The sequence below is a fragment of the Temnothorax curvispinosus genome, unplaced genomic scaffold, assembly GCF_003070985.1.
Source record: "Temnothorax curvispinosus isolate PA1 unplaced genomic scaffold, ASM307098v1 QBEX01013620.1, whole genome shotgun sequence".
Lineage (NCBI taxonomy): Eukaryota > Metazoa > Arthropoda > Insecta > Hymenoptera > Formicidae > Temnothorax > Temnothorax curvispinosus.
Window position 1 is genome coordinate 388,726 of NW_020223400.1, and position 14,534 is coordinate 403,259.

Below are 14,534 nucleotides of genomic sequence, written 5' to 3' on the forward strand. Positions count from 1 at the left end.
CTCTTCCCTCGTCTCAATAGGTACTATTAAGGATCCATTCGCGTCTCATTAACGGAGATATCTATCATATGATTGAAGATTTACACATTTGATTTCTTTTTATGTTCTTTTACTTGCAAATCGACTTTCTCGGATTTTATGAGATATTTGAAACTGTGTCATATTCATCATAATTTTATCATTGTTATGGAAAGTTTGTAAGACATAAGCTGTAGACAAATTGTGTGAAATGTGGAATTGGCACCTTTTTTAGTATTATAATATTAGAGATATCCGAAATACTGTATTCTATTTAATTTTGGCTGATCTTCCGAAAACGTCCATGCTCCGATTTAGGTGAAACTTTGTGAATAGGTTCCTTTTAGATAAAAAATACATATATCAAAAGAATTTTCTGCGACTCCAAAGTTTAGCAACTTTTTTAACATTTTTAACTTGCTGCCTCCGCGCATAAACTTTCTACGCGAAACGAGATGCCACATGGGTTTAAAACTTTCCACGCGTGAAAAGTTCACGCATGTACTTTGTAAGGCACACTATGTGTCTAGTTTAAAAGTAGTGGAGCCCCCCGCAGGGGGTAGCGGAACCTACTGCCTCCACGCATACACTTTTCACGCGAGACGAGTTGTCACATGGGTTTACAACGTTTCTGATTTTCTGAAGTTTTGCCAATGATGTTTATGTTATGACTTTGACGGGTATGACTTTATGGTTGTTTACATTACTTGAGAGCTGTTTTGGTTTGTAATATACTAAGTTAGTTCGCTCGTAATATACCGAGTTAATTCGAAAAAATATTTAAAAAGTTGCTAAACTTTGGAGTCGCAAAAAATCTTTTTGGTATATGTCTTTTTTATCTAACAGGAACCTGTTTACAAAGTTTGACCAAAATTTGAACATGGACGTTTTCGGAAGTTTTGTCTTAATTTTATTAGAAATGGAATTGAAGTGTCGTTTTTTTATTTTTATTTACCGACTTATGTGTATATTCTTTTTATTCTGATATTGTAGTTGTTTCAGTCGCAACCTATATATAATCTAATCTCTATTGTTTCTTTTTGGCATAAAAGTTTACACTCCTATTTATTAAATTTCAAGAGAAATAGATGAATATACCAACAGATCTCGTGTTCTCGACATACGCCGCTTTTTGTACCGACGGCCTTTTATTTCGTTTCTCCTCGCAGCGGTTTTTTCTTGCGGACCCGAAAAATCGACGTAAACGACCAGATTCACACGAAAGCGTGGTTGCGATGCCGTGGGCGTGCTCGATTTTCCACGAAAATCATTTGTCCAAATTACAGAACGAGTTTCTTTGTCTTTTTCCCTTTCTTCCTCCGTGGTTCGTAACATATTATGAAAAAAAGAACTACAAATTCTGTTACATTTGCGTGCCATATTATACGATTTTCAGAAAAGGTATTATCTGCTGTAAAAAATCGAGGGAAACGCTGGTCAATGGCTTTTGCCGGAAACTATCTTCAAATTCTTCGCAAGTTCACCTATAAAGATAACTAGCGACAAAACGAAGAATTATCTCTGTTCTATTTCAGAATATCATAAAATAGAATACTTATTTGCTTGTGAAATCCCAAAGGATGTAACTGGTCAGAATATAACCTTTTACACTATTCCATATTTCTCATTCTTTTTATACATATAATTTTCCTGTAAATCACCATATGGAAATCACGTCGTGGTAATAAGAAAGACATATGAATTGAAATTAATATTGGTTTGCATCATAAGAAACGATCAGATTACACAAAAAAAAAGATCGAATATCGAATGAATAAACATACATTGTAACGTTGACGACGGGTAAACACGAAGACGCTATAATATACATGAGACGAGATGATCGATGCTTTATCTGTATCTCAACGGTATGACAATGCATATCGTTATCCTTCGCCTTGTCTGGGGCAACTGAAGGAGATCTCTTCGAGGATTAATGCCGGTCGTCCTCCGGAACTTGGACGTTGCATCAACGTCGCGGAATTCGCGCCCGAACGTGCACGTCGCCGCGCCGTTTCGTTTTCGCCGCGAACGGCGAATCGTGTCTTATCCGTGTGATCTAATCGCGTATTCCCGGTAGCGCCGCCCACACGGCCACGGCGAAGGCCCGGGCCCGGCGTTCGTATGCACGCGGTTACCGAATCCGGCCGGCGGAGCCCGGGCCTTTGACTTTTTCACCTCCAGACGGGATCATTGATTTCGGTGAAGGCCGCGACGCAAAAGCGCGGAGCGATCCGCGCGCAAGTGGATTTGCCGTGCTATTTGCGGAACGTCCCGCACCTCCCTGGACTATTGAATAATTTTTTTGTTTGCATCCTTGTTAGCTCGCGAACCTACGAGACTCTCACTGGATCGGACTTAGACTCTGGCTTGAATATTCGCGTATCCAGTTTATATAAACGTTACATTTTTTTTTAATTTAGGAAAACAAAAAACTTTTTAATCGGACATCACTAAATTTTCTCTATAACTTTTTATTATCGTAACATGTGAAAGAGTAAATTTAAAAGTATTTATTTTAATTTTATAAAATATTATATCTCTGAAGTAAGTCTTGTGAATTCATATCTTGAACCTACATATGGAAATAAATCTACCCAACAGTAAGTCAACAAGATTTTTTGTTTAAGGAAAAAGTAAGTATTTTTAACTGTCGTCAATTTTCTCCGCTTTGTACTCGCGTTACTGAAATTGAAAATGCTGTCAACGATTATAAATGCCAGACAATCGTATCTCTTACCTCACATTCGACGTGGAAAAGATAGATGTCAAATTCGACACACACATATATAAGTATATGCCCATCTCAATGCCACTCGTGCCGGCCATAAAATCTGTCATAGTGCGTGCGTGAGCGCACACGCGCGACACGCACGCGGGCACACGTGGAATGTAGTTTGGCCACATAGTGGCGTATGTACCGTGTGGTCATCAAATACTGACTTTGGCCATCAACTTGCGTCATCGACAGCCGCGTTCGAGCGCTGTCGCGGCGCGCATGAATGAAACGAGAAGAGGAGAGCCGCGTACGTACGCGTGTGAGTGTGCGCCACGTGCGTACGTGCGTGCGTGCGTGCGTGCATACGTACGTGTGTGGGCGTGTGTGTAGGGCGCGAGGCTCCGGCATTTAAATGGGATTTAAAATGAACATACAGCCGAAACGGGTTGCGGAGGTCGCGCTTTAACCGTGAACGACCGTGAGAACAACGATCGTGGCTCTAGCATTAACGGCGCGTCTTCAGTGTTAACAAAGACTATTCCATTTTCTCGCACAATCGACGATTCGTATATGTGTCTAAATAAAAACGACAGCGAGAAAACACGGACGGCGATGCCGACAATAATGAATTAAAATCTGGAGTTGCGGAAAGTCCTAAAGGCATACAATTATTTTTATTACCCGTGATAATAATTAATTAACATGGCTTTTTCCTGACGTAGAGCTTTACAAACTCTCACTAGCATTACAATTTTTTATCTATGAACGTATACTTATCTAATAAATCTAATATTTAATAAACGGTTAGATGTAGAGATTACTATTTTATCGTATGTTACTTCAATATCCTAATTATCCCAATAAGGCGATAATTTTTACCACTTGACAGGGCATACATTAAATTTTCTTTAAGGTATATTTCGCAAGACGCGTCCCGAAGACGGGCACCGAAAGGAAAGGTCCAAATATCCTCGAAGACTTCGCGCGAGAAACGCTTCCTAATATTATACCTGTTTGTCTAACAAGGCACGATGGCGCAAAGCAAAGTCTTAGACATGCACACTCTCTCTATATTCTTTGTTTGTCGTCGGTGATATCTTTAACCAAACCTTCGCCATCCGGTTACTTTCTAATACGCGCGCGGTTCTAATTTTGAACGGTCGATCAGAGCTCAAACTCGCGACTCGCGCAATATCGCGATCGGAGCTGCTCGCCAAACGCTTACTTAATTACGAGTATTTGAAATTATGTCAGCAACGACAAGCGAGTCTGTTTCGACTCTTTGCGTTATGCGTTACCGCGACGCGACTATAGCAAGCATTCTATATCTCACTGTTTCCATTATTTAATCCTGCTTGGCCCGCGAGCACTTATTATTTATTAGCGTTTATCAGTATTACTTTATCATTAGTAAGGATTGCTAAAAGCGGAATTTAATTAATTTAAACTTTACGCTCTGTAGGAGACTTGCCCGGCCTCGACTCGGGCATTGACCAAGGTCTTTCAGCACCGCGAAAATCTACAGGAACAGGAAACTAAAATTGGAGAAGCAACACTTTTATTATTAAACTTCTCGTGCCTCCGCGATTGTGGTGCGCGTAATAAGAACTCGGCGTTCGCGCGATTAATGCAACTCTCTGATTCATATTACACGCTTTCATCTCTTCCAATCTTTTATGGTATGTTAGATAATTAAACCGCAGAACCGGACAACCGCATTTGACATTGAATTTTATGTGCTGTCGCGTGCGTGCATTTAACTGCATCGTCGTGCATCTCGGCTCGCGCCGAACCATCTCGTAAATCTGAAAGGAGTTTATTTACTCGATTATACACGAAATGAACCACGCGATTATATATTAACAACGCTTTCGCCATTGGGCGCAGCACAGGTGTCGTTACCTGCAAGATGGCTTTCAACGATATTCTATGCATCGTGAATATGTATACCGCTGATGAAGTATAAAGTCTATTTCTTCGTGAATTACGTACATCAGATTAATGTATCGCCCGCGTTCAAAACTGCTCGAAAACCAGCGACACCGAGAGCGACACGTACGGTCTGTCGGTAATCCCACACGTTAGCCGGCTCGAGGACACGTCACCTTCTAACGCGCTTTCGCCATTAGCGAGGTCATGTAGAAGAGGAACAATTGCAAAACACCTTGGATAGCTACCAAGGCCACCGTGGACTTTTTTCTTCCTAACGGAACGGTCGCGTTATTCCCGGTGTCGTTGAACAGTTAATCGATAGCAAGGACCGTCCTTGGTATTGAGTTTACATATCGATTCGTTTTTTTTTCTTTGTAGGATCGTAATCTTAACGAAGGATAGTGATCGATATATATGATTGTCTTATCTGTATTGATCGTAGAACGGTAGGCGTTCTACGAATACCAGAGCATTTTTGTGTTTCAGTGATCTACTTACGATGCAGTATTTTCACTAGTTTATTTCAAATCGTAAATTTTAAAACTCATTTTTGTCCTAATGTTTAATCCGTAGCATTAAAAAAAAAAACGACTTCATATCGGATGTACCGTGGCGATGTTATCGCTGTTCTTCGTGGTTCGCCTAGATTCCTAGCGCAGTAAAGCCGCTCGTTAAAACGTTTATTTATTATAAATTTGGTTCGGGCGGATTGTAAAAAAAATTTCGCACTGTCGTACGATAGACTATTTAAGGCCCGGAGTAGTTTCGAGAACCGCTACTCTCGAAACGTTAGGAAACGCGGTCGAGCCGAACGGTTTCTTAACGGGCAATATATGTCGATGTCGTCATGCTTAATTAATAAGGGATCCTCGCCTTTCCTCGAAATTTCTTGCAGAAGGTCCTCGACAAAAGACTGAACGACAGGGTCGACGGCATGATGGAGGCCGGTTTGGTGCAGGAACTACTTGACTTTCATCGCGGATACAACGAACAACGGATTAAGTCCAACACGTGAGTGCACCTCTTAGCATACTGTTGCATCACGCGGAATTCGATACAAGTTCAAGGATTTGCTCGCCTGTCGTTTTTCTCTCTCCTTTTCCGTTTAATTCTCTCAATTTTCATGTGTCATGTGCATAGATAATGTTTAAATCGACATTTAAAGCTGATATTTCATAATCTGCAGAGAGCACGTTTATAGAATTTTTTTAGTTGAGAATTTAATTTATATATAATCCATCTTTTTTTTTACTAGATACTTATTATAACAAACCAGACATTTTATAAAAGTGGGTATCATAAATTACATGCGTGTCTAATTTGTGATGGAAATCCTAACGGTCGACGATTAAATAACGATTGTTATTAATGCTGCGCTCGAAGTACGTGAGTTGATGCAGGATTTCACTGATTCCAATCAGTGTCCTAATTAACATGTCTTTTCTGAAGAAACTTTGCGGATACATTAAAAGTTTCCTTATTGCAAGCGGAGAATGTAAATGGAAATGCGTCAAGGATAACGAGTGGATCAATATACAAAGTTGTAGCGCTTATGTGATTCCTTGCAATATATAAAATCTCTCGATGCACATCTCGATTTTGTCCGTCTTAATGTGCCATTTATCATCCGAAATAATTTCGAACGTCTTTTTTGGTTTTAGAGATATCGATAAAATTCCTTCACAATGCAACGCTCTAAATGTAATTTTGTGCCACGATTTATATACAGATAATTTTTACTCCTGCACGCAAGTTTTATTACTTTACACCATAGATCTTGGTAATAAAACAAATTCTACTTTTGTTAAAGTAGAATTTATATGATATATATTAATTATTGAATAAAGATTCTACAATATTTACTTGAAACAAATTGATTATAAGCTAATACTTAAATATTAATTAGCAAACGAGATAAGACAATAACAGAATGTTTTATTAAACGAGCATCAACTCTGAATTGATTAACAAATTTATAAATGAAAAGATTAATTAGTAGTCTGGGATACCCCGCATATATATTCTTCTTATGCATATGTAATGTACATGTCAAATCATCAGAAGTCAGAGACGCGTTACTTCTTCGTAATGTTAAATAGCAAAAAACCTAGAATATAATCGATTTGCACGAATCAATAAAGCACGAATGAGAAAAAATCATTAATGGCTAAATGCTTTAAGATTTTAAATTTATGTTAAAGTACATTTCCATTTCAATTAATAGTTAATTATTTATATATCTCGAAGAAAGTTTATATCGAAATACGTCGCGATGCATATACATATAAGTAAAATATTCAAGTATCAACAAAAATCCTGAAGAAGTAGCTGACATCGTGAAAAGATGCTTTGTATATTGCAATTTGTTTTGGAAACGGAATCAACGCTACATTCTTTAGCGACATCAGCTTTTCTCGCTGTAGTTTTGGAGATTGAAAAAGTCAATTTTTTTTTTTATCGCGCATGCATCTTGACGAATGCACACGCGTGTCGTTGAATTTGCATGTATAGATGCATGCTGTCGAGACATGTGGCTTGGCGACTCGTATTGCCGTTAATGCAGACATGTTTAGTGAATGGGGCCCCCTCTCTTAGTCGTCCCACCTCGCTTTCCTCGCTTCCGGAAGTCGCGGGCGTAATGCGGCCGGATGTCGGCGCGAAAATAAAGGAAGTAACCAACCACGAGGAAAAGTATGAGCGCGTGATTACGTGCGCGTAGCGACGAGCCGAAAATTAATCACCGTCTAATGAGCTGCCGTCTTTCTTTTCCCTGCCTCTAGTCTCCTGGTCCTTCACAGAGAAGGAAGGTGGTTAAATGACTGAGACGCCGGTTTCCCATAAGCTGAACTGACTCCGGGTTTTCGCCGTCTCGGAAACGCGAGTACACCATAGCGTGGAATGCTAATTACTCGACGAACCGTGGTAATTGAAAGACGCAATTAGCGATACGACTGATGTTAGGACGCGCGCACTTCTTGTGTACAAACGCGTGACTAACTCAAAGGTAAATACGCGATCGAACTCGACTCACGGGCGAGTGTGTTTGGCGGAAAAATTACAGTTTGGCTCACGTGGGACGAGCGAGAGAGATTCGAGAATACTAAAATTAAACATTATGTTTGCGAAGCGGGCAGTTCAAGTGATTCAATTCAAGTTAATCACGAGTGTGATGGATATATTCAGAGTACGGAGAGCACAGAACTATCGATTGCAGAGATAAATGATGCGGGCGATAGAGCGTAGATAATAGCAGTAATTGTAAATTATTTTATTACGAACGAGATGATTGATCAGACGTGACAGGTAGTAAATCACGAGAAAGTACAACGAGTAGTACGGGGAGCATAGAGAAAATATCGCGCGCTTTGATTACGGATAGCTCGGTTCGGGAGAGGAACTGCGAAGAAAGTGCGGTCTGGAAACTAATTATTTATATTTTATCGCGATCTTTCGTAGCAGTGCGCCACGGGTGATAAATAATAGCGTGGCAGAAGTTCAGTCGCGGAAGAAAATCGGCGAACTTCCTTGACCGCAAGCCAGAAGTCGGTAAGAAATCGCGAGCGATCAGAAAAGACATTAGTTAACTTCGAGTTTACGTGTAACTATTCGCGGAACGCGCAAAAAGTTGTGCGGTATTTTTATGGTCCAGCGGACTTAAAATTGTTTGCACAGGCGTTTGCAAAAATAAACGCCGTAACACACGAATGCAGAATAGGATACGGAATACAAACTAGAAGCGCGAAAATTTCTTCGATCAACCTGAACCGGCCGAGAGACGTAAACTCTCTCAGAGAGGAAGTGATTCGTGATTTCCAGTACGATTATTTAATCCAACTCGCATACTTGACGAACTTTTGCACGAACGGAACCTGCCGTTGCCTTTTTCTAGAAAGGAATGGGAAGTAACGCGTATCGCGCGACAGTGTAACGTTACCACTTTGCGCATCGTGTCACATTATACAAATACTGCACATTTTTGCCCAACGTATATAGCACATTTTTGTGTGATGCTTCTTACATGAATATACAAGTTAAATCTTCCACATCCTGTTTCTTAATAACTTTTATCTAGAAGATATAATGACATTTATGTAATAAAAGAGAAAGGTCTCTCACAAAGTGATTTAATTAGGTTGATATTGATTGCCAATTTAATATCAATATAATTGTTATTTAACAACGTCGGAAAGTTTCTCACGAATGCTTTATCTATGCAGCAGCGTTAATTAATATTACGCAAAAATATCGAAGCGTTGTGCATTTTACACACACAAGTTACTCGTTAAGTTTTGTTACTTTACGGAGTAATTTAAAGTTGCTCGCACGCGAGCAAAGCAACACATTAAATCACGAACTCTGCGGTTGGTCGCGGGCCGCGATCTTCGGTTTACTTGCCGTGTTCCACGCCGCGAGAGAGAGAAAGATCCGACTAGGTATTTACACCACGTCATCGAATTCCGCGAGAATCCGATGGCCGCCGCGAAATATTTTGCTTATCGTTCGCGCGCTGCCCTCGCGAGGAAGATAAACGCGAAAGAAACCCATTGTTATTAACACGCGATAATATCCGCGAAGTTTGTCGACTGTGCGACTGTTGATTGATCGTTCTTAATTCGTTCCTCATCTCAGGATGTTCCGAAATTGATGTAGCGGATGAAATTAATTTGTAAGTGGCCCAGTTCTGTGTTTGAAACACGATGAATTTAGGTAGAATAGAGAGAATATTGATTTGCGACCTATTTACATATTTTAACCAGATTATTGTAGTTTGCAAATGAAATCAAGTTCTGATAGAACAGAATCGAGTTTTAATTTATACCCTAAATATAATCCTTTAATAATAGCTAAATAAGATGTATACCCTAAAATGATCTTCCTAGGAATCGCAATAATGTAATACAGTTCTAATATAGAAGTGGCTCGAAAGTATGATCAGTTATTCTATAGTTTACCATTTAATGTAAGAGTAGAGTAAGCGATTGTTACGGATTACTGTCGTTTAATTCTCGCTGCTGCTTGCAAAACAGCGTTGCAGAAATTTTCTCGATTCTCACGCCAAGTTATTCCTCCTTTCGCGTAATTCGAACCGTCTCCCTGCTTCCAAATATTCACGCTACTCTCGAAATAAATCAACAATCGATGATCACTCGCGAATTCGTTGTCCGGCCATTTCTACCTGACCAGGCGACAGCTTTACGCCGATTCGGCGCTCTCTTCGTTCACCGAGATCTTTGTTATAGCGGGAAAGTCGTGCAATGCAAATAGAGGGGCATCGGTCACGCTCGCGTTTATTGCCGGACCACGTTCGCTTGTATCTCATTCGCGTACACACGGATGAGCGGCCAGCCTCGAGCTGTCTCCGATTTGCAGGTTGCGAAATAGCACCGTGATCTGCGCGGCGCATCAGATAGAATCGTAACGAAAAGTAAAAAAAAGTAGCGAAATAGCATGGGCAAGAAGGTATCAGCCATATCAGAGCAACCGCAGCAACAGCAGGTTTCCTTCCCGGTAGTAGAATTAATTAGACGATTAATTGATATCGTCGCGCGCGTTTGACAGCAAGTGTTGTCGCTACTCGGTAAGTGTGATATATAAACCCGTAGAGGTAGAATATATTAAACTTAATCACGAATGGACATTATACTGCAAAATAAAACACATTTTATGCACACACCACCCGTAGTCGAGTTAGAAATAAAACTTGTGGTTTAGTTGTTTATTTTTCGCATTTACATTTGGCTGTTTATTTCAAAGCCTATCACGCGAGACGTCATTTTTCTTTGTTTTTTTTTTCCACTGTTAATAAAGTTGGCCGCGGTTCTTCCAACCGGTATGACCGGGAGGAGTCATGCGAGACGAGCATCGGAACGAATCTCTTCGCGATCCTTTCCCGCTGCATGGAAGGCGCAGTCGATCGCGTTCGCGTACGACGTTCCTCTTATCGGTCCTCTTATTGCAGGCAGAGTCAGTCGATGTATATAGATTAGATACAGAACCAGGCGATATAGCGTAGATAGGTGGGTTCAATCAGTCTCAACTGCGAAAACGTTTTCTAGTCTAGTTTGCTACAGCTGTGTACAGTTCCCTCGTCCCTCGCAATTTCTCTCCGCGTCTGTTCGCCCGCTCACGACTCGATATCGCTCGATTTTCCCAGCTGCAGGTGGATAAATTCTTATCGGTACGGGTATGCCTTGCCGCTATCGATGCTTATAATATATCGCTCGACCATTATCATTAATTATTAATTTTATTAACCGGCTACCCACGTAAGTTATACGTGCACATGGCGCGACGGCGATGTACATCGACACCGGCGCGGCGGTGTGCACTTTGCAGTTGCTGTCGCTACGGCGCTTACAACGTTGGCGAAGCTGGTGTTGAGCTAAATCGAGAGAAGAGCTCGAAAAGAGGGCCGATTAAAGGCCGAAAATATCGACACGATTGTCAATTGACTTAAATGCTTCTCGGAATAATAAATTAATAAAAATATAAATAACTGCCCTTACGTTGATGATAATTGTATAAAGATGATAAAAAATAATAAATGCATGTCGAGATTTTAAAAATATGACACATTGCATATATAGTGTACGAGAAATATATATATAATTCCCATGTATATGTTATCATGTAGGAGGAAGAAATGAGTTCCTGATGCATTCACACATTATACGCCTATTAATTCCTTTTTCTCTCTCACTCATGAACAATACAAAATTACATGCAGGAGGAATGTCGTGGTGGTTTTCGTTCGTGTCATTTAATTACCGAATATAGGATATCAATATTTGTTGCAACGTAATAATGGAAATATTTTTACGATAAAGTGAATTGTTGACACAATTTCATAAAGTAGGTACAGACGAACATCTTATCGCACCTTATCATATATGTTACACTATAAATCTAGTTTAGAAATATCGTTAATGATAAGTGAGGTAACATTACTAGAGGGAATAGATAAATTCTATATGAATAGATAAATCTTCGATTTATAACAAGATAGGCTAGATGTATAATTGATCGATTTCTAATCGATTTTAGTCTTTTAATATTAGCTTAATCTTATGCCCTTTACAATCAATTATTGACCGATATCGATTGAACCGATACATGAAATAAGCGCAACTCAAATATGAAGCAGCATTTCGCCCGTTTTATCGACATTACGCATCATTATTGGAAACTCAGGTATATTTTAGATATTCGGTCAGAGCTTCACTGATAAATACTATTTACTTTAGCCATGAAGTCGACGTATATTTTACCAAGACCGGACGGATATCCTGAGAAATATTTATATTCTGTAATATACCATTGATATTTTATCGATGCAAAAATAATATTTGCAGAAGTTAGATAATATTTCGCATAGTTGTTAAATTATATAGAGAGCATCTCTCGATCTCTTCGATAAATTACGAGTAATAATCAAAATTGAGTTTGTCATTTACGTAAATGAAATTAAACGTTTCCTGCGCATATTATAGATTTAATTACGTCTGTCAATTACGGTATATACTCTTGACAGGTTAGATAACATTCCGATGAAAATGGCACGTGGACTTATCATGGTATATCACTGATTATCCTGTCAATCACTGCCAATTTATACTATAGATATCTTTCTTTTACTTTAACATCTCTATCAAAAAGTCTATACTTTTTACGGTAATTAACTGCTCTGCGATTTGATCGCACATAAATTTGCTATATAGATGCCTAATTAATTTCAATTATATCAACAAAGATACGCTCAACGGATAAACGGCGATCGAAGATTAGAAGATTAGATTTTTTTAATTCGCGCAGTTCCGCAAACGAGATGAGCAGCACGTTTTGTTCAAGTGGCTGGTTGATTGCAATCGTAAAAGAAGCGATTAAAATAAGGATGGACGATTTTATTAGATGCCGATCGTATGTTAAAAAAATTAAACGCCATTATATTACGCTCTATTAATTCGCAATGATCCATTAATCGTTCAATCGCGTGCAATGTAACATACATAATCTTATTATCGAGAATTGACTGTCGCGAGGCATCAATGTAAATCTTTCAACCTTGGATTAAAAAATTGGAAGATTGTTGAATACGTTATACTACGACAAGCGCGTAGGAATTTATCTTCCTATCGAATATTGGTTTTATTGTAAAATTTGCACCCGTATATTAAAACATTTAAAGAAACCAATTTCACAAATTGGACGGATAAAAAATAAAAGATATAAAAAATATATTAGAGAAGATTCTTCGAGAAATAATTTGCAAGATAGAGACTGCACAATGTTCGATTAGCAAAATGCATAATCAATGTTTTAATTCCTTCTCGGTTGAACTTCTCAATTCAAAAAATCTATCGGTGAAAGTTTATCGACAGATTTTTATAGTATCGCCGACTTTCATCTGCACGTTCATGCGCATACATTAAACGATTTTCACAAAAGATTAAAATAAGCTGAGAGCTTTTTTTGTTTACGATGCATTTCATTTTTGTTCACGACACATTGTCACTTGCATTCAACCGCTTTGGTCGCGGTAGATGTCAAATGAGCAGAAATGTGCGCACAGGAGGAAAGATAGCATGCTACTGTTTCACGAAGACCATAAATCCTGGCAATAGCGGCCGATTATCTCTCTCCTTCTCGCGGTAACCCGCGTTAACTCTACATTACGCGGTGGAGAAAATGTAATACCGCGCGACGTGCGGCGTGTAATGGCTGCCTGGCAACAGGTTGTAAAAATATTTTAGAGCGGTTACGTATTCGCGCGACGCTGATTGCTGACACTCTGTCGTTATCTTAATCACAAGCTCTAGTACTGTTACTGACGCACAAGTGCTATCATTGCTGCTACCAGTTGCGGACCATGGTCTCCGTCGTTAAATATCATCATGGCTATATTATCAATGCTTTATTATTATCATTATTATATTCGTTTCGAGCAGAATTGTTGACAGTTACGAATAGGAAAGCCAGCCTAATTATTTTTTTTTGCTGAACCGAGATCTTATAAATAACGTTAAAATCTTGAAATGAATAATGCTACTTTCTCCGATAACGTATTTATGTACCAATATATCATGAAAAGACTGAGAATATTTAATAACAAATTAATATATGGTAATTGATAATATCATGATAAAAATGTTGAACCGAAAACTCGATGTTTCATTAACTATCAAATCGTGTTATTATATATGTTTATTCTTATTTTTACTTGTCTTTTTCCTATTTTTATACGATTATTTTCATACTTTCAGCAAATTTATTACTTACGTTATTATGAAAATGAATGAGATTATTAAAAATTCGCGGAAAGTTTAAAACTTGTTATCACGAAGCAAGTTTGCGTATGAATTGCTAACTACAAAAAGTACAAATATAGAAGCTGCGAATATGCTGTGTCAATAGGAGACAGTCAAAAGAAATATCGGTATTTAATGTTCGAAAGGAATAAATTATCTCAGGCTTGACTTATCCTTTATTTGCACCGTCTTGCGGGATCGACATCCCGATGCTTGAGAATTTGCATTCGGAACAAAACTCACACGCGCGACGCACGGCGGCGCCGTGGATCCGATATTCCTCCGCGCCAACATGCATTTGGCATTGACACATGTGCGAAATCAGTGAGTCGTGCCTGCGATAGCGCCGGCTTTTTCCCGCCGTATGTAAGTCGGCGTTACGTCGAGCGAGGTCGTCTCGCGATTGCCAATCCGACGCGTGTGATAAGATTCGCACGAAATCGAAGCGTACGCACCCATATTGCCAGTACCTGAGCGGGGATGCGTTTGAATAGACGGTAAATCAACCAACAACGATTATCTATGTTAAACTTGCGTCAACTCGGAATATTTTTTTGTAA

General features: G+C 39.2%; 1 protein-coding gene across 2 annotated transcripts in view; it reads left to right on the top strand.

Annotated features, from left to right (window-relative positions):
• Positions 1 to 14,534, top strand: part of LOC112463749 (tRNA dimethylallyltransferase) — a 70,026-nt gene that overhangs the window by 52,372 nt on the left and 3,120 nt on the right. For both annotated transcript variants that reach the window (XM_025030290.1, XM_025030288.1), the window contains exon 5: positions 5,565 to 5,680. In XM_025030290.1, the coding sequence (XP_024886058.1) occupies positions 5,565 to 5,680 (116 nt within the window). The remainder of the gene's footprint in view (positions 1 to 5,564; positions 5,681 to 14,534) is intronic.